The sequence below is a fragment of the Marmota monax genome, unplaced genomic scaffold (assembly GCF_021218885.2).
Source record: "Marmota monax isolate L192 unplaced genomic scaffold, Marmota_monax_Labrador192_F-V1.1 WCK01_AAM20220418_F8-fsc00569, whole genome shotgun sequence".
In the NCBI taxonomy this organism is placed as follows: Eukaryota; Metazoa; Chordata; class Mammalia; order Rodentia; family Sciuridae; genus Marmota; species Marmota monax.
The window spans coordinates 165,179-186,180 of record NW_026694722.1 but is presented as its reverse complement, the minus strand read 5'-3'; the positions used below and the strand labels follow the sequence as shown (position 1 = coordinate 186,180).

At 42.7% G+C, this 21,002-nt stretch overlaps 2 protein-coding genes across 2 annotated transcripts; one reads left to right on the top strand and one right to left on the bottom strand.

Moving 5' to 3' along the window:
* Nucleotides 1-1,022: 1,022 nt before the first annotated feature.
* Nucleotides 1,023-11,915, top strand: Klhl11 (kelch like family member 11). The gene is made up of 2 exons (XM_046423978.2): nt 1,023-1,627; nt 6,403-11,915. Exons 1-2 carry the CDS (start codon nt 1,083-1,085, stop codon nt 7,982-7,984), a joined length of 2,127 nt encoding a protein of 708 aa, XP_046279934.1. The 5' UTR covers nt 1,023-1,082; the 3' UTR covers nt 7,985-11,915.
* A 198-nt stretch (nt 11,916-12,113) lies between these two features.
* On the bottom strand, nt 12,114-20,512 carry Klhl10 (kelch like family member 10). Its single transcript, XM_046423988.2, has 5 exons — nt 20,188-20,512; nt 16,222-16,711; nt 14,796-15,413; nt 12,885-13,034; nt 12,114-12,488 (listed from the first exon to the last, which is right to left on the bottom strand). The coding sequence occupies exons 1-5, from the start codon at nt 20,379-20,381 to the stop codon at nt 12,114-12,116; spliced, it is 1,827 nt and encodes a 608-aa protein (XP_046279944.1). The 5' UTR covers nt 20,382-20,512.
* Nucleotides 20,513-21,002: the final 490 nt, after the last annotated feature.

Here is a 21,002-nt window from a genome sequence, read left to right as displayed (position 1 = left end):
CTGCTTTGCTGGGCAGTTGGTGTTTGAGGATAGCCCAAGCAACTCAGACCCTGTCTCTGTCCTTATTTCGCTTTTGATTCTGCTATAATCCTCCACAAAGACACCAGTGGTTTGTGTGTGTGGTGTGGGCGGGTACTGGGGATTGAACTCAGGGGCACTCAACCACTGAGCCACATCCCCAGCCCTATCTTGTATTTTACTTCAAGTCAGGGTCTTACTGAGCTGCTTAACGCCTCACCATTGCTGAGACTGGCTTTGAACTCGCAATCCTCCTGCCTCAGCCATGTGCCACCGGGCCACCGTGCCTGGGGCACCAGTGATTTTTCAAAACACATCAAATGGAACCACTCCTTTGCTTCAAAACCCAAAATGGCTTTTATTCATCTTTTTAACCATTGCGAAACTGAACTGAAACATTTGACTCGAGCATTACCTCATTTAGTCCTCACTGTGACATTTCAAACTAGGTAACATCCAGTTTTTAGAAAACAATAATTCCGTTCACCCTTATCAATTTAGCCAAGGGTCACTTTTTCTTTCTTTTCCCGCTTAAATTATTTTTCTCCAAATCCATTTTACTAATTTTTGGCAGTGTTGGGGATCAAACTCCCAAGCCATTTTAAGTACAAAGCCCATGTAACGACCGAACGTTTAACTGGGTGATGGACCAAGGTAGCTTAAGTGTTTTGTGCATGGTGTGTATTGCGGACTTAACCTGGGGGTGCTTTACCACTGGGCTACATCTCAAGTCTTCCGAGACAGGGCGCCCTGAGATCCTCCTCCCTTAGCCTCCCGAGTCACTGGGGTTACAGGGGTGCGCTACCACGCCTGGCAAAGTGGCTTTAACTTCACAAAACGTGAAGCGCGAGCGCGGCTCTCAAGAAGGGGAAAAAGCCATCCACTCCGGAGGTAGGTGGGAGCCTGAGGCTGACGGGCGCGGTGCTGCGGCGCATGCGCGGCGCGGCGGCGGGCGCAGGCTTGGCTCCGCCCTGCGCGCACTATTTAATCCCAGAATCCTTCTGTGTTGCACTAGAATGGCCGCACCGTTCTGAGACTGCGGATACTGGCGCGGCGGCGTCAAGATGGCGGCAGCAGTGGCGGCGGCGGCAGCAGCGGCGGCCGCAGCTGCATCCCTTCAGGTGCTGGAGATGGAGAGCATGGAGACCGCCGCCGCCGGCTCAGCGGGTCTGGCCGCCGAGGTCCGAGGCAGCGGCACGGTGGACTTCGGGCCCGGGCCCGGGATCTCTGCCATGGAAGCAAGCGGGGGCGATCCTGGCCCGGAGGCTGAGGACTTCGAGTGCAGCTCCCACTGCTCGGAGCTGTCCTGGCGGCAGAACGAGCAGCGGCGCCAAGGCCTTTTCTGCGACATCACTTTGTGCTTCGGTGGCGCCGGAGGCCGCGAGTTCCGGGCCCACCGCTCCGTGCTGGCTGCCGCCACCGAGTACTTCACACCCCTGCTCTCGGGCCAGTTTTCCGAGTCGCGCTCGGGCCGGGTGGAGATGCGCAAGTGGAGCTCGGAGCCGGGGCCCGAACCCGACACGGTGGAAGCCGTTATCGAATACATGTACACCGGCCGCATTCGCGTCAGCACCGGCAGTGTGCACGAGGTGCTGGAGTTGGCCGACAGGTAGGCGAGGGCGGCGGGGCCGCGGACCACAGTCACTGCACTGCTGCGGGGCAGCCAGTGCGTTGGGCACGGAGGATGCAGCCGGGATTCTGCCGAAGGCGCCCTGCCCCCAGGGAGCGTAGACTGCAGGTGGAGGGACAAAGGCGATGAACAGCAGTCAGTATGTGATGAATGCTGTGATGACATTTAAAAGTAGTGAAAGGCTCGTTGTTGAGGAAAGACCTTTCTGAGAGGTGACATTTAAACCGACCTCTAGATGACAAAAAAAAAAAAAAAAAAAAACTGGTGCAAAGATGGAGGATGAACATCCTCAGGCATGATCCCGTTTGTCTTACGGAGGGAGGGACTTTAAAAAGGAAAATCCTTTGAGGTGGGATCTAGTGGGTTAAGGGAAGAAAGGGTGTGTGACATGCGTTGGAATAAGGAGTTTAGATTTTACTGAGTGTAATGGGAATCTGGGTAAGGAAATGATGTGATTTAAGTATTTTAAAAGATGAGTCTATTACTATGGAAAACGCTTTGTAGGGAGCGGGAATGTATGTTCCAGAGACTGTGAGAAGGCAGTATCTTTTTACATCCTCTATTTTAACAGATACCTAGTGAGCACCTATTATGGGTCAGGGCAGACTCTAGACTCTAAGGTACTTGGAATCCAGCCTTGAGCAAAACAAATGAAAGCCCCTTTCCTCTTTGAACTTACATTTGGAGACAGTAGGTAAAATATAATCTGTTGAATGATGATTATTGCTCTGAAAAAAATAACGTGGTGGAAGGTACACACATAGAAAGCCCTGATGGAGAGGAACTGACTTTTAAACTGGGTGATAGCGAATACCTTTTGCAAGGAAATAAAGGAGGTAAGGTAGAGAGTGTTTCGGGTATGAGACACAAGTGCAAAGCTGCCATTATGGGCTGTGTGGCTGGATAGAGGGAGCTAAAGCCTTGGGATGGTAATTCTGATCCTCTAGGGCCTCTGGAAGCATAGGAGCTTTTACTTTGAATGAGATGACAAGAAGAATGGTGTAATTTGAAAAACTAGCAGAGACTAGTGTAAGTTGTTGGAATGGTGGTGAAAGCTTGGATTGAGAAGGGAAAGGAAAGGTGATGGGAAGGACTGACATCTCCTCTTCCCCCTCAGTGTTGGAGATCAAACCCAGGGCTTCCTGTATGCTAGACAAATGCTCTTCCACTAAGCCACACCTCTAGTGCCCCTCCCCTCACCAACATCTGTATTGTGAAGGTCAAGTTATTGTTAAGATGTGGAAGGTTGCAGAAGAGCAGGTTTGGGAGGAGGGTCAGTTTGAATTTATTCAAAGAGATATCTAGGTAAACGGTTGGGTTAGAAGAGCATCCTTGAGTTTTAGGCATCATGGTACACACCTATAATCCCAGAAACCTGGAGGCTTAACCAAGAGGATTGTGATTTCAAGGCCAGCCCCAGCAATTTAGCAATGCCCTCAGCAACTTAGTGAGACCCTGTCTTGAAATTAAAAATGAAAGGGCTGCTGATGTTGCTCAGTGGTTAAACACCCCTGGATTCAATCCCCTGTACCAAAAGAAGAAGAAGAAAAGCATTGAGTTGTTAAGTCAGGTTATGGGGGAAAAAAATCATGAGGAAAAACAATGCAAGGAAAGCCTTATCAAGCAGGAACATCTCATTAAACATAAATCTTTATATTTAAGAAGAAAGTATTGGAAGCTAGACATAAAGATTGAGGGAAAAATAGCATATAAATGGTAATTAAAGCCATGCAATGACTGAAATTACTTAGAACAGTGTAGGTAAAAAAAGGGAAGGGGGGAAGGGGCAAGCAAAACAACCCTGGAATTCTCCAAAATGATAAAGAAGCTAGCAGAGGAGACTAGTCCCATAGAGGTGTAGAAAGGAAGAATGTCAAGGAAGGAGTAGCCTCTAAGTGATCACTGGAGGTTGTGATGGCATTGACAAGAGCCTGCAAAGACTTGCTATAAAGAGGGTAGGGCTGGCCAGGCATGGTGGTGCACACTATAATCTTAGCTACTCCGGGGCTGAGGCAGGAACGTCACACATTTGAGGCCAACCTCAGCAGCTTAGCAAGACTGTGTCTCAAAATTTTAAAAACTGGTGGGGAGAGGAAATATTGATGTTACAGGAGTTGGGGGAATGATAAAGTATGAGGCTGGATTAATTAGAAGGCAGGGCAGGATGGGCATATCCCTGAGAGAGGGAGTTCCTTAAATGAAAATGTGAAGAGAAGGGTCATTGCGCTCAATGAAGCTTTGTTTTTGTCCTGTGACCTTGTGTTTTTCAGACTTGCCCCTTTTGGTGGGAAAGTAAGGGTAAGGAGAGAAGACTCCAAGCAGTTTACTTTTAAAACTATCAGGAAGGGAGGATGAGCATCTGCCTTGTGTCTGACACTATTCTAAATGCTTTGCAAACATCTCATTTTATCTTCCCATCAACTCTGAGCCTCCATCCAAATATATTCTGTTGGTGGTCTTGCTTACCTAGTGGGAAACTTGTAAGGATCAAAAATAATGCCCCCAGCATAATTCCTGTCACATGACAGATGCCAAGTGTGTGAAGTGTTGTTTTCAGAGAGCAGTGCTTCCAAACATCTGTCTAAGGGAACATACCTCAGAGTTACCTGTAGCACCTGACAAACATAGAGAGCTTAAAGGCAGCCTAGGAATCAAGTGACCCTGGAACCCAGTCTGTGTGAGAGCCATTAGAGCCCTTCCCACTCCCCCTTGTCTTTGTTTTATATCTAATATGTATGTTTTCATAAGAGGGTGAAGGCAGCCTTTCTCATTTATCTTTTTATCATCATACTTAGGGTAGTTATTAAGCACAATAACCTTAATAACAAACATTTATTGAATTAAGATGGGCCTAGTTTGGTGAAGTTATCTTGATATTTTTTGAGGTTCTTCTCAGCTCTAGAATTTACTCTTCTTAAAGCAGTTGTCTCAAATTGGCCACCCTTGGGCTGAATGCTGCCAGATTTATGATTTTGGCTAAAACTTTGTGTGTGTGTCTTCTGTAGTGGTTTTTTTTTTTTTTTTGTGGTGCTGGGGATTGAACCCAGGGCCTTGTGCGTGTGAGGGAAGCACTCTACCAGGAAATATTGATGTTACAGGAGTTGGGAATGAGCTATATCCCCAGCCCTCTTCTGTGTTTTAAATGAATTGACTTTAAGTGGGCAGGCAACATCCTATCAGCTACATGCCAAACTACTTTCTTCTGTTTTTTAATCTACACGTCCTATACATGTGTTTTTTGTTCTTGTGCTTCTAATTTGTTTCCTGATTTCAGATGGTAGAACTTGCCTTCTTGTCTCTGCTTTAATGAGAATCTAGTTCAGAACAAAGCCCCCCAGTCACCTCATCCTCTCTGATAATCTAAGGAGAATCCTCTGGTGAAGAGGACAATAAGACCTCTGACATAAAGCCTAGACTATTCTTCCTTTTGATATCTGACCAGAGTCTCCAGGAAGTCACAGTTCCTGCCTTGCTCTTACTTTAGACTATATATGATAAAGCCTTTCACCAAGACCTTGCCTTATGTAAGATTACTGGGTATGGTGGCACATGCCTGTAATTCAGTTACTTGGGAGGCTGGGTGTGGTGGCACATGCCTGTAATCCCAACAAAGCAGCTTGGGAGGCTGGGACAGGAGGATCAATTGCGAGTTCACAGCCAGCCTCAGCAGAAGTGAGGTGCTAAGCAACTCAGTGAGACCTCTCTAAATAAAAATATAAAATAGGGCTGAGAATGTGGTTCAGTGGTCAAGTGCCCCTGAGTTCAATTCCTGGTACCCACCCCCCAAAGAAAATAAATAAAAAGAGCTGAGCATGTAGCTCCTACACCCTTCTCCAATGGATCCCCAATACTGCAAAAAGCAAAAGAGAAGGCCAATGGCTAGGCATAGTGGTGCATGCCTGTAATCCCAGCTACTTGGGAGTCTGAGGCAGAAGAATTGAAAGTTCAAAGCCAGGTATAGTGGCACACGCCTGCAGTCCCAGTGGCTTGAGAGGATGAGGCAGGAGGATCTTCAGTTTAGCCAGCCTCAGCAAAAGCAAGGCGCTAAGCAACTCAGTGAAACCCTGTATCTACATAAAATACAAAATAGGGCTGAGGATGTGGGTTAGTGGCCGAGTGCCTTTTAGTTCAATCCTCAGTAAATCCCCCCCCCCGCCCCCAAGAAGAAAGAAAGTTAAAGGCCAGGTGAGCCACTTAGGGAGACCCTGTCTCAAAATAAATTTTAAAAGGGGCTGAGGATGTTGCTCAGTGGTAGAATCCACTTAGGCTCAATCTCCAGTACCACAAAAGATAAAGAAAAAAAAAAAAAGGAAGAGACCAGTGACTAGCAAGGAATTAGGAAAGAATGGCAGAGACAAGTTTGGTTTGGAATTTGCCTTTGCTGATGATAAATTAAAATGAAAATAAAGTACAAGACTATTTATTGTACTTTGTTTAATTATATGTTCCAGAAAAATCTTACAAAATTAAAAACGTATTTTATACCTGAGTATATTTTTGATGTATGATATATAATTATATATAAACTAATATAAATACTTTAAAATGTATTTTTACATAAAGGTGAATTTTACTTATACTTCTAAGTATACTCTTTTCTAGCCTGTGCTTTCTGATTTAGGGAATTTTCTTTTTAGATGTGCATCATGTGAGATTAATATTATTTTATTTGTTTCATTTATGTGCTTTCAAAATGCAACCACAGAAGATATGCCCATTTGAAAATTAATCTTTTACTTTTTTCTTAATTCTAGATTCTTATTAATTCGCTTAAAAGAATTTTGTGGAGAATTTCTCAAGAAAAAACTTCATCTCTCAAATTGTGTGGCCATTCATAGTTTAGCGCACATGTATACCCTGAGTCAACTTGCTCTAAAAGCTGCTGATATGATACGGAGAAATTTCTACAAAGTCATTCAGGATGAAGAATTTTATACCTTACCTTTCCATCTCATTCGAGATTGGCTTTCAGACTTGGAAATTACGGTTGATTCTGAAGAGGTTCTCTTTGAAACAGTTTTGAAGTGGGTTCAGAGAAATGCTGAAGAGAGAGAGAGATACTTTGAAGAACTTTTTAAATTGCTCAGGTTGTCCCAGATGAAACCTACCTATCTTACTCGACATGTCAAACCAGAGAGGCTGGTGGCCAATAATGAAGTTTGTGTCAAGCTGGTGGCAGATGCAGTGGAGAGGCATGCTCTGAGAGCTGAGAACATACAATCTGGCACATTCCAGCATCCTACTTCTCATGTCTCATTATTACCTCGCTATGGGCAAAATATGGATGTGATCATGGTTATTGGAGGTGTGTCAGAAGGAGGTGATTATTTAAGTGAATGTGTGGGATATTTTGTTGATGAGGACAGATGGGTGAACCTGCCCCATATTCATAATCACCTTGATGGACATGCTGTGGCAGTAACAGAATCCTATGTGTATGTTGCGGGATCAATGGAACCAGGGTTTGCTAAAACTGTGGAAAGATACAACCCAAATTTGAATACATGGGAGCATGTTTGTAGTCTGATGACAAGGAAGCATTCTTTTGGGCTAACAGAAGTTAAGGGGAAGCTGTATAGCATCGGTGGACATGGCAACTTTAGTCCTGGCTTTAAAGATGTGACTGTTTATAATCCTGAGCTTGATAAATGGCACAACTTGGAATCAGCACCAAAGATTCTTCGAGATGTCAAAGCGCTCGCCATCGAAGACCGATTTGTGTACATTGCTGCCCGCACTCCTGTGGACCGAGACACTGAGGATGGGTTGAAGGCTGTAATTACATGCTATGATACAGAGACTCGACAGTGGCAGGATGTGGAATCTTTGCCACTTATTGACAATTACTGCTTTTTCCAGATGTCTGTGGTCAATTCAAACTTTTATCAGACGGCATCATGCTGTCCCAAGAGTTATTCTTTAGAAAATGAAGAGGCAGTAAGAAAAATTGCCAGCCAAGTGTCTGATGAGATCCTTGAAAGCTTGCCTCCAGAAGTCCTAAGCATTGAAGGAGCAGCCATTTGTTATTACAAAGACGATGTCTTCATTATTGGAGGCTGGAAAAACAGTGATGATATTGACAAACAGTACCGGAAAGAAGCCTACCGATACTGTGCAGAGAGAAAAAGGTGGATGCTCCTTCCTCCCATGCCACAGCCTCGTTGTAGAGCCACTGCTTGTCACGTCAGGATCCCATACCGGTACTTGCATGGCACACAGAGATATCCTATGCCTCAAAATCTAATGTGGCAGAAGGACCGCATCAGACAGATGCAAGAAATACATCGGCATGCCCTGAACATGCGGCGGGTGCCAAGCTCCCAGATTGAATGCTAAATTCTCTAACACATGCAGCTTATAAACTGTTCTCCATGTTTAAACATGAAGCTGAAGATACCCAGACTGTTACTTGAAAAAGTATGTCGATAACTTATTTTCTACCTGGAATGATTATAACTCCATGTAAAGGAAGTATAGTTAAAAACTGAAGAATGGGAAACTGAATTCAATACATGGTAATTTTTGTTAGTTTGTGATCTTTATCTGTCTTTAGTTTGTGTGTGTGTGTACAAGCTAAATAAGATCTTATTAAAGACAAGTGGAAAAAGCAGGTCTAATTATTTGGCTGTTTTTCTGCCAACAAGTTATAACTCCTTTGTCTTAAGAGATTTATGTTTTGCAAATGCTTTAAGTACCAATTTTGTTTGCACATTTCCTTTGATATTCCTTTTCGTTTTTTATAGAATGGTTGGTTTCAACAAGATCAGAATTTATGCATTAAGCCCTGGTCTGCAGGAGGCATGTGCAATAGTGAGACTGAAATTTAAAGGAAAAAAGCACAATATTTTAGCAAGATGATTTCAGAATGTTTGCATTGATATTTTTTGTATGTGTTTATCTAGAAGTGCTGTTTTGTTCATTTCTAGGTGATTGGCTCATGGTTGTTTTTGTTTTGTTTTTACTTCTTTAGCAGCTATTTATAGACTTCAAGCCTTCACCCTGAGATATGGTAGTTGGCAAAAAATTGAATCCAGAGGAAGTTACATATGTGAATTTGTTTAAGAAGAAAACTTTTTTTTTTTTTTTTTTGGAGAAGATGAAGAAGAAAAGTATTATAAGTGTAGACTGAGAAATCAAAAGAATTTAAAACTTTTTTTTCAGGAGTTGCAGGATTATTTGAGGATATGTTAATGAGTTTAATGCTTATGACAATCGATACTCAATGCCTTCAGTTTTAAGTTTTGCTCTAATGCATGTTATTTAGAATCTTCATTTCTTTCTAAAAGAAACTTTTCAAAATGGAAAGAAAGTAACAATTTGGAGAAATGTTGCTAAAGAGAAGCCTTATTATTTCTGGCCCTGATTGTTGTAATATTTTATGCAGTTGTCCTAGACTTGTATTGGAACTTTGCCTGAGCCTAGAATACCAAATTTGGGTGCATTAATCACTGCAACTTTCCTTTAATTTTGTGCATTATTCTGATTCTCTGACACTCCTGAGCTTTATAAATGAGTTAGCATTCGGGCTGATTCTTTCAGCACTCAGTTAACATAAAGGACTCCTATTTGGTGGTTTGCAGTGTGGATCCTGTATTTTCAGAAATGTCTTTACCTTTTTTAAAAATTCTGGAATACCATTTTAGAAGTCAAAGTCCAAGTGCAATGATTTTTTTCCTCCAGCCTTATAGTTAACCACCTATAGGTTGTTAGTGATCAAACTATCAAACCATCAAGAGAAAGGCACAACCAGAAACTTTGGCTCTCAAAGAACTTTCCTGAATTTTCTAAATTGTATTCCCACCTAGGATAAGTATTTTTAATAGATTGGAAATCGGTTTTTAAACCATTTAATTTAAACTGGAGTAAGGATGGGAAATTGCAAGTCTGTTTCTTCCTAAGAATATATTATTATCCTACCACACTACTACATTTCTCTCAATTTCCATTTCTTCGTAGTTATTTTTTAGAAAGCCATTTGGGTTCTGAGAAGCACTAATTCTTGGTTGGGAGAGGTCTATGCAAGTAAGACAGAATCATCAAAGCTCAATGATTTATCTCTGATGGGCTCTGCTAGCAAATTTACTTTTCATGGTTATGTTGAAATAATTTAGTATCTCACTAGGATGCCAGTTTTTCTCCAAAAGAGTGTGAAATATTGTTTTTTTGTTTTGTTTTGTTTTGTTTTTTGAGACAGGGTCTTGCTAAGTTGCTGAGGCTGGCTTAGAACTTGCTCCTGCCTCAGCCTCCCAAGCTGGGATGATAGGTGTAGGCTGCCCACACCCAACCTATTTTTGTTTTTTGATCTCATTTCCAAGTTGTTTACAGGGTCATTTTTTTTTCAATGATGTGATAGAATGATAACTAGTAAGATTTAGGTATAATCTGGTTTTAATAACTTGATCAAAACTGTTATTTTTTAACTCAGCAGGCAGCCTAGGCCTTGACTGAAAGAAGGGGTAAGTCCTTCATTGCATGATGATGTGTGCAGGTTTCCCTGACTACTGAATTTCTAATTTTTATATTTTGAATTCACACTGACTTCACATAGTAACTTGTGTTTCTAAAATATCCTAACTCACTTGTTGATAAGGAAACAAACCAGATTTGCTTAAATCTGTTCAAGGCTGACATTCTGAAATTCTAAACTGGAAATAAGACTATTTGGAATGGTTCTAATATTATGATCAGGCCTCAAGTGGCTGTTTGGGAAAGAAGTTTTCCTTTTGATGAAACTTCAAAATGGTGTTTGGTAATTTAAGCAGTTTTTAAAAACACAGCTTAATAAAAAAAACAACAGCTCAATGAGTACTCATGCAAACCTTTGTTCTATTGCTTTTGTTTTTCTTTGGTGAAAGGGAGAGAGAGGAATTGATAATACCAAAAAAAAAGTAATAACTATACATAACTTTTGGTGAGGCTGCTTTCATCTTAGAATGGGGTATCCTTGAACTATAACCGTAACGTGGTTTTTAAAAAAAATCAGTACTATAAATTGAGAATGTCAGTCATGAGCTTAGTGTTTAATACATCTCACTTGGAGTTATTTGCATGATTAGTCTTGTGTATCTTGATAGTCAGCTTTGCTTTTGCTGTGCCAATTCAAAAATAACGTTTTTTCTAAGAGCTCTTAGAATTAATTGACATCAGATTTGTTTTGATCACCTGGTTTTGTATAGTATTTCTGGGACCAAGACATTTATATTAAAGCAACAACACTTGATCATTTTAACGTAGAGCATAAGAAACAGTTATCTATAGAAGATTTGTGTGCTTTTGTGTTTTAACCCTTTCAGGCTGCTGGCTAGGCAGTTTCTAGAGCACTCTCTTTCCTCACTTATCTCATGACTGGTGTAGCATGTGATATGTTTAAAATATTTCATTTTGTGCTTCATGATTGTCATATCAACACTATACTCTAGACAGGTGAGCTGAATTATACATTTATTTACTCGGTCTGATTCAAGCAAAACTAAAGGAATTTTTTTGGTACTTTCCTCAAACTGAGCTTAAATAAAAAGGATATATCAGCCACATTTCATGTCTTTGAAAATAAACAGTATCGTGAAACAAACACGCTGCCTACACTAGAAAAATAGGGTGCTTTAACTGTCGAATATTTGAGAAACTCCTCAGTCTCTCCTCCACCGTCAACCATTTTGACACAGCTTGTCACTCCAGTTTGTGACTTTCTTAAGAAGAGTCCATATTGTTGTTTGATGCTCACATTATAACATAGGTTCTGGTCACTGGACCAAAACCAAAACAGCTTATAGTTGAGTGCTACAATACAGTAACATAATAGTCATTTTGCTTTAAGGAATTTAATTAATCAAATTATTGCTCTTTATCATTGGCTCCTGTAGGGCTTTCCTCTTACTCTGTGACCATTCCTACAAATATTTTACACTTACACTAAAGCACATAAGCTAAAGCACTTGTTAGCTTATTCCTCCTACTTCATGCACTCGTGAAAAGCAGTGCTTGCTAGGTGTTTGAAGATATTACAATCCATGTGCTAGGGCTCATTGAATTATTTGTAAAATTGATATTTAGTTGTTAACAACTTTTTGGGCTAGCAGTATCCAGGCCCCTATGCAAGGTATAATCTTGACTGTCTCCCTTCAAGTCAGAGGAGATGTAGTATTTAGAAGATTTGAGACATTACGTTTTAAAATAACTTGTCTTATGTTACTGAAGCTATCTTGCTCTGTGTTAAAGCTACTAATTGTCTCAATGTTAAGTTTTCAATAAACATATTTCTTTAGAACTGGTTTGCACTGTGTGATTTTTTTAGTTGTGTACTGGTGAAGTTAATTACATTCTTCCCCTACTCCCTCATTTATCCAACCCTTGCTTCCCTTAAGTTGAACATTTTCCAGTACCCTTACAAGTTTAAAGACTGCATTTATTTAAAAAAAGAATTAATTCTTATTGCTTAGACTTTTTATTAGCTAAATGAAGAGGCTCATACAGGTAGGGTACTTGTCGAAGCGGAATACTTTACTTCATCTCGCAGTGCTAATCCTGTGAAGTTGTCCCTTCTAGCTGCATATTCCCCAACATTGGCCAGCCCCGGTACCACACAGCAGCTCAGAGCACTGCGGTATATACTCATGTCATGAGCATCATACCACTCGTCGGTCTTTTCATCATAGCACTCAACATTAAAGGTGGTGGTAAAGCCATTAAAGCCACCTACCACAAACAAGAGGTCATCCACTACTTCGATGCCAAAATTGCTACGTGGATTAAACATAGTGGGGATCGTACGCCAAGTATTAGCCACTGGGCTGTAGGCTTCTGCACTTCTAAGTCGATTAGCTCCATCAAAACCACCTACCTGTGGATTGCAAAAGAAACATGGTTGGCTGGTAACCATTGCTTCTGTTCACTGAGGAAACCCTCTTGGGACTTCAGGGCCTGGTGGATACACCTGTAATCCCAGTGACTTGGGAGCCTGAGGCAGGAGGATCACAAGTTCAAAGCCAGCCTCAGCAATTTAGCGAGACCCTAAGCAACTTAGTGAGATCTTGTCTCTAAAAATATAAAAGGGCTGGAGGTATAGTGGTAAAGAGCCCCTGGGTTCAATCCCTGGTACCAAAACAAACAAAAAAAACGAAGCCCTCTCTTGGGGAGAACCAGTGATCTCATGCCTCCCTCTTTTCAAATGCTTACCAAAGGTACACTAAACCTGTTTGCTAACAAAATCTATTTTTCTTGTACAAGACAAACTTACCGCATATACGTGTTCCCCATAAGCAATTACACCTATTCCACTCCTCCTGCTTCTCATGGGTGCTATGACTGTCCACTGATTACTCTCAGTGTTGTACACTTCTGCTGTAAACAGGCATTCATTTCCATTAAACCCACCACATATGTAGACCTGCATGAAGAGAGTTGAGAGTCTGTTAAAATTGCTCTTGGGAATAGAGAGAATCAGCGTGTGGCAGGGGATATGTAATGCCAGTCTGTATAATCAATTTTTCTACATATGCATGCGTTGCTTTTTCTTTTTTTTTTTTTGGATTGGAGGTGGAAGTGAGTTTCATCCACAGCCCGTTTTATTTTGAGACAGGGTGTTGCTAAGTTGCCAAGGCTGGCCCTCAAACTTGCAATCCTCCTACCTTGGCCTCCCAAGCAGCTGGAATCACAGGTTGCAGCTGCTGCATCATGGGTTGTTTTTTTGTGTGTGTTTTTGGTTGGTTATTGTTTTGTTTTTTAATTGGAGATTGAACTCAGGAGCTCGTTACAACTCAGCTATATCCCAGCCTTTACTTATTTCTTATTTTGAGACAGGATCTCAGTAAATTGCTGGGAATGAAATTCTGATTTTCCTGTCTCGCCTCCTGAGTCCCATGCTGGAATTCTAAGCATATGCCACCACACCTGGCCATGCATTGCTTTTTGATACATAAAAGTTACAAATGATCAATCATTTGAGGAGAAAATTCAGTCAGCTCTCTGTATACTTGGGTTCCACATCCATGGATGCAACTAACCAAGGATTGAAAATACTGGGGGGAAAAATTGTGTCTATAATGAAAATACACAGACTGTTTTCTTATAATTAATTCCTAAACAATACAGCATAACAACTACTTGCATAACATTTAAATGGTATTAGGTATTATAAGTTAAAGTATGTGGAAGGGCCTGGCATGGTGGCTCACACTGTAATCCCAGCAGCTCAGGAGGCTGGGGCAAGAGGATTGTAAATTCAAGGTCAGCTTCAGCAACTTGCCCTAAGCAACCTAGTAAGACCCTGTCTCAAAATAAAAAGGGCTGGGGATGTGGCTCAGTGATTGGGCACCACAGGTTCAATCCTCAGTACCATAAAAGCAGTGGTAGCGTGCCTGTAATCCCAGTGTCTGGGAGGCTGAGACTGGAGGATCTCAAGTTCAAAGCCAGCCTCAGAAACGGCAAGGCACTAAGCAACTCAGTGAGATCCTGTCTCTAAATAAGACACAAAACAGGGCTGGGGATGTGGCTCACTGGTCAAATCCCCCTGAGTTCAATCCCCAGTACCTCCCCCCCCCGCAACAAAAAAAATGTATGTGGAAGGAGTTGGGCATGGTCGAACACACCTGCAATCCTAGTGGCTCGGGAGTCTGAGGCAGGAAGATTGCCAAGTTCAAGGCTGGCCTCAGCAACATTAGTGAGACACTGTTGCAAAATAAAAATTAAAAAGGGCTGGGGGGGGGGCTGGGTTGTAGCTCAGTGGTAGAGCACTTGCTTCCCATGTGTGAGGCACTGGGTTCAATCCTCAGTACCATATAAAAATAAGTCTAAAAAAAAAATAAAGATATTGTGTCTATCTACAACCAAAAAAATATTTAAAAGAAAGAGGGGTGGCTGGGGACGTAGCTCCGTGGGGAAGCACCTCTGGGTTCAATCCCAAATACCAAAAGTTAAAAAAAAAAAAGTATGTGGAAGGACAGAAGATACGCACTTTAGATAAGGGACTTGAACATTCATGGATTTTAGTATCCACAGGAGGTCCCAGTCCCTGAGGAAACCAAAAGATAACTGTACTGCACAGTGAGTCCTGCCACTTTGTTTCCCATCCTCCCCACCACGGGAAGAACAGCAGCACTTCTTGGGCTTGTTCCCGTTTCGGGCCTCCCCTCCCACCCTGGTTCTTTACCTTCCCATAGAGTGTCGTGGCGCTGGCATCGCTCCTTTGTTCATGCATGGGGGCGATGAGTGTCCATTGATTGGTCTCTGGCTCATAACGCTCAGCAGTATTGAGACGCACGTAGCCGTCGAATCCTCCCATGGCGTATATAAAATTGCTGAGGACTGTCACGCTGACATAGCAACGTCTGGAGTGCATCGGGGCCACTTGGTGCCAAGTTTTCTTAACTGGATCAAAACGCTTTACACTATTGAAGTAGTCTACACTATCGAACCCCCCAATGATATAAACATAGCCTTTCAAATAGGCTGCCCCATGATAGGCACGAGGACTCTCTTCCTCGCAAGTGACATTCACCCATCTGTCTGCCCGAGCATCATATGCCTCAATGGCATTGGTGGGGCTCCCACCACTCCAGCCACCAATTGCAAATAGGATGGCATAGGGCAGGCGGGGCCTGGTGAGTGGGTTGGTGAAGTCAGAATTGGAGGGTCCGTTCATGTTTAGATCATACATGGCCTTCAGGGCATTAATGATGACTGGCTTGCATTCCTCACTGTCTTTGACATAGTCATTCATCTTAACATTGTTCATGAAGTACTCGGCATGCATTAGGGCCAGGCGAACCTAAGAAGGAAACAGAGAGAGTCATTCAGATGAGGTGAGGGTGCCTGAAAATCCTATATACTTAAGATCTCTTTTACAGGCACTGCTGCAGTTATTTTGGATTGTTTTTAGATGAATAACTCAGTTTAAATATTTGCTTTTGGGAGGAGGCATACATTTGGATGCTGAGAATGAATTAGATGGAAGGTAACTGAAGGAGTCAGAACAGGACTATCAGAGCAGAAGAAGCTATGGTGATTGTTTAGAAATTGAATATCTCTATCTCCATATGTAAAATAACACTAATCAACACCAACTGGCGGGCTGGGGATGTGGCTCAAGCGGTAGCGCGCTCGCCTAGCATGCGTGCGGCCCAGGTTCGATCCTCAGCACCACATACAAACAAAGATGTTGTGTCCGCCAAAAACTAAAAAATAAATATTAAAATTAAAAAAAAAAAACACACCAACTGGCTAAAGCTGTGTGCACTACTCATGATTTGGTTTCTAGTCCAACTTGTACCTTGGGTTTGTGGAACTCATCAAATGGAAAAGGATGAAAGATGGCCCATTAGAATTCCTTGAAGGGACTCTCCTTCCCTGTCTACCAAGGAGAATTTTGGCCAAAGAACATAAGGGGTAGAAGGAACTAGCAATGTCAAAGAAAATTGCAAAATTCCAGACAATAGTAGGGATGCCTTCTATTTAGTGCATGTAAATAGAGCCCTGGATCTGTCACACATAAGCATGTGGTTCTTAGGGACAATTCCTCTGGGATAAATCAATCAGGAGTGAGCAATTAGCATTCACAAAGAATAACTAAACTTGACCTTAGGAAGTAAAACTGAAATGTGCTGCTTCCTATTTTGGGGGTCATGGGAAATCCACTTTAAAATGGCCTCAAATACAGCATCTTCCTGTTTGACGTTGAGCTCATCTTTCTCAATGATATCCTTAAGTTCAGTGACCGAGAGCTCTAGAAACTCTGCTGAGACTTTCACCATCTCCTCGAAGTTGTGCAGTATGAACATGTAGGCCTTCTGCCTCAGCTCAGGGCAATAGTAGTAGTCCGTGAACTTGCAGATGCCGATACAATTATCCAGACACAGCTCCGACTTGAGGAACTCACAGCAACCCCTAACAATACCCATGATGTTAAATTGGTCTGCAGCAGCCAGCAGCTTCTCCACGTTGTCTGGGGTGATAGGCACGGTCCGGGTGTATGCATATTCAATAATTAGCTTCATCATATCAGGGGAAATGCCAGGAATGTTGTATACCTTCTTCTCAGTGTTGTTCCAGCCACTTGTAAACAAAGCTCTGGAAAAAAAAAAGAAACTAGCAGTCACAGAATATATGTCTCCCATCTCCCCTTTTCTGTGGTGCTGGGGATTGAACCCAGGGAATTGTGCATGCAAGGTCAGCATTTTACCAACGGAGCTACATTCCCAGCCCCTTTTCTTCTTGAGTTTGGACATTTTCTAAATAGTGCACCGTATGATGGAAGCGGATTGGCCTGAGAAGGTGGGACAAATACAAGTGCTTACAAGTGCTTTATGCAGTAGTCAAGGAGAGAAACTTTCCAGGAACTGACTTTGGTCCCACTCTCCTTATCCTCATGATAACTTGGTCTTTTTTTTTTTTTCCCCCAGTTTATGGATGGAGAATCTGAAATCTAGAATGGGAGGGAGACCAGGCTCTCTTCTTCTGTCTTAACCCATTGCACACCAAATTCAATTTTTTTTTTTTTTTTGGTACCAGGCATGCTGGTAACAGGGGAAGGAATGCTTAACCACTGAGCCACATTCCAGCCCTTTTATCTATCTATCTATCTATCTGTTATTTTGAGGTGGGGTCCCACGGAGTTGCTCAGGCTGGCTTTGAACTTGGGATCCTCCTGCCTCAGCCTCCTGAGCCACGGGGATTACAGGAGTACATCACCATACCCAGCCCAAATTCTATCTGGCTTAAGGAAATTACACTTGAGCAATAAATACCCTCTTAAATAAGTACCATTCAACAGCATATACCCAGAATCTGATCACTCTTTGCCTCTTATTGCTACCTGGTTGGTCCAAGCCATCGCCATCTTTTACCCAGACTATTTGGAATAACCTATTTGATATTTCTTCTGCCCCTGACCCTCCAGCATTATAGTCTCAGCCCAGCAGCCACAGTGATCCTTAGAAGAGTTTATGTTGCTCTTCCATTCAAAACTTTCCCCTGACTTCCCTTCTTACTTAGAGTGAAACGCAAAGTACTTACACACTTATCCCTCTGAGATCTGAACCACTCTGCCCCATTTCTCCCACTTTTCCCCACTCTGTTCCAACCCTGTCCACCTCCCTGCTGTTCTTGGAGCATCAGGGGTAATTCTCCTTTCCTACTGCTATTCCCTATGCCTGGTAGAGTCCCCATATCTCCATCTTTCTCTCTCCCTCATCCCCTTGAAGCCTTTACCAACATTACCTTGTCAGCAAGGCCTTCTCTGACAATCCTATCTAAAATTGCAATCCAGAGTCCCCATCTTCCTTCTTTTTTCCCCTAGCACTTATAATTGGACATGTGTTTTACTCATTCCAATGCCTTTTTCCCCAACTAGATAGTAAGGTTCATGAAAACAGGAATGTTTTTTATTCATGTTTTTCTTTCCAGTATCCATAATAGCACAAAATAGTTACTCAATAAATATTGAATAAAATGACCACTATCCTACAATTATGTATTGGACTCCTACTGTGTAACTAGGTACTTTTTACCTAGAACAAGATAGAATTCTTGCTCTAATATATTTTGTTCCTTTTTTTCTAAGCAGTTTAGTGGAGTATCGGCTTAGAGATAGAATTCTTTTATTCTCCCCTATAGTATTGGGGTTTAAGCAAGGGATGCTCTGACATATCCAATCTTTTTTTATTTTTTATGTTGATACAGGGTCTCACTAAGTTGCCCAGGCTGTCCCTAGTGATCCTCCTGCCTTAGCCTCCAGAGTAGCTGCTCTGGAGTAGCTGCACCTGGAGAGATCAAATTCTGCAAACACAGGCTTTGTGCCAAATCCATCCACCTCTTGTTTTTGTCCTGCCCACAAGTTAAGGGTTTTTGCTGTGGTTGTTGTTTTTGCATTTTTAAATGGTCAGTAGGAAAAAACCAAAAGAATGTTTGTGACACCTGAAAATTAAAACATTAGTGTCCATAAATAATTTTGTTGGGGTGCAGCCACGTCCCTTCATTTAGAGCTGTCTGTGGCTGCCTGCACAATGTAAATGCTGGGCCAAATAGTTGCAACAGATACTCCACGGCTTACAGAGCTTCAATATTTCGTATCTGGTCTTTCTGGGGCCCTGCTGTAGGGTTTAAGTGAGTGAGAATATTCAGCAACAGGTGGAACACATTTATCATTTCTTCACTGGAGCAGATTACTCAGAAATTTTCAGGTCATGGCCAGGCACAGTGGCACATGAGTGTAACCCCAATGGCTCAAGAGGCTGAGCGAGGCAGGAGGATTACAAGTTCAAAGCCAGCCTCAGCAAACTAGTGAAGCCCTATGCAACTAAAAGCGACCCTGTCTCGATGGAAAAAAAAAAAATTAAAAGGGCTGGGGATGTGGCTTAGTGGTTAAATGGTGAAATGTCTAGAGTCTATTCTGAGTAAAAAAAGAAAGAAATTTTCGGGGTCATGAACAAAATAGCTCGTCTACTTCCTGGGTTACAATGACTCTAGTCAAAACTCCCTTTTTCTTCTGATAAATATTTCCTAGGTACTTTCTCTTCATCCTCCTTCCCATCCCCTCCATTTTTTTGCCTGGTACCAGGGATTGGAAACAAGAGCATTTACCATTGAGCTGCATCCCAAACTTTTTTTTTTTTTGAGACTGGGTCTTGCAGTCAGGCATGGTGGTCCATGCCTATAATTCCAGTGACTCAGAAGGCTGAGGCAGGAGGAGGATTGCAAGTTTGAGGCCAGTCTCATCAATTTAGCAAGACCAGGTCTCAAAAAATAAAAAGGACTCTGGATGTAGCTCAGAAATAAAGTGCCCTGGGTTTGATCCTCAGTACCAAGAGGAAAAAAAGAAGAAGAAAAAGAGAGGGTCTTGATAAATTTCCCAGGCTGGCCTCAAACTTGAGATCCTCCTCTTCAGCCTCCTGAGTCACTGGGATTGTAGGCATGCATGACTCTGCCTAACACCTGCTCCATCCTTGTTTATTTAACCCTGGGTTTTATTTTTCTTTTTTGTTTATGTATTTATTTTTTGTACTACTGGGGATTGGATCCAGGACCTGGCCCATGCTAAGCAAGCACTCTACCACTGAGTTACATCTCTAACCCTTTAGAAATTTTTCTGAGATAGTGACTCCCTAAGTTGCTGAGGCTGGCCTTGAATTTGCAATCCTCCTGCCTCAGCCTCCCGAGTTGTTGGAATTACAAGCATGTGCCACTGCACCTGGCTTAACACCCTATTTTAAATGGTCTGTACTGGGACAGGGACAAAAGGTTCACCTGGAGTAGCATTGCCACCTGAATCTAAGTAGGAAATCCAGTATGGGAGTCTAACTAAAGGTTAATTCGGGTGAGAATCAAGGAAGAAATCACATGGTCCACCAGAAGTTGGTTGACCTCAAGATGAAAATCAGAGAAAAGAGGCTTTGGGCCTAAGTTGTATCTCTGCTGCAGACAGGAACCAAGCTAGAGGAGCCCAGAGCTCTGACATCCCTAAATTTCAGAGATGGTGAATGGAGAACCGCAAAAGGCCTCAAGAGGAGCCCAATTTCCCCCTTCTTAGTTCAGCACCCTGTTAATACCTAAAATAGGAACTGCAGCTACAGAGGATGTTCTTGTGGGCATTGAACTCAAAGCCATTGACCTTGATGACCACGTCGCAGAGCTTGCCCTCTAGCCGAAGTTCATTGAAGATCTCACAGGTCATCGCGCTCATCTTCCTCTCCATGTGAGGCTGGTGGAACCGAGTGGAGGCCGTTGTGCTCTCCATCTCCATGGCACCCTGGGACCAGCGGAGAGAGGCTGCTCTCCTGGGGTGTCGGGGAGGGTTGTGGGGGGCCCCTTTAGCCAGCTGTCGCTCCTTTTCCCTACTACATCTTTCATATAGGGCCCATCAGGCAGCACAAGTTCCAGAATCCTGGGCCCGCAGTGAGATCACTCTCAGGATTGTGCTCTCAGGTTCTGGAACTCCCTCCTGTCCCTGCCCCTTCCTTCCTCCCTCCTTCCTCCCTGCCCCCCACACCTCATAGACAGATGACCTTGAACCCAGAGCAGAACTGTTAGCACCAACACCATATTAGCCATATTAGAGTTTTCCTTGATTCTACTTCCTGTTGTTCTCTTCAGGTTGTTCAGGTTCTGATCCCTGCAGCATCCATCCACCTTCCATGGCTCCCACTGGGCTCCCTGCACACTGAGTTCAAAGAACTCCAAGTTAGCAGAGGCAGAAGGGAGCAGTGAAGCTGATTAATTTCTTTTTTCTTTCTTTTGTTTTTGTACTGCGGATTGAACCCAGGGGCACTTTCACTGAGTCACATCCTCAGTCCTTTTAATTTAATTGTATTTTTTGAGACAGGGACTCCTTAAATTGCTCAAGGCTTTTGTAAATTGTTGAGGC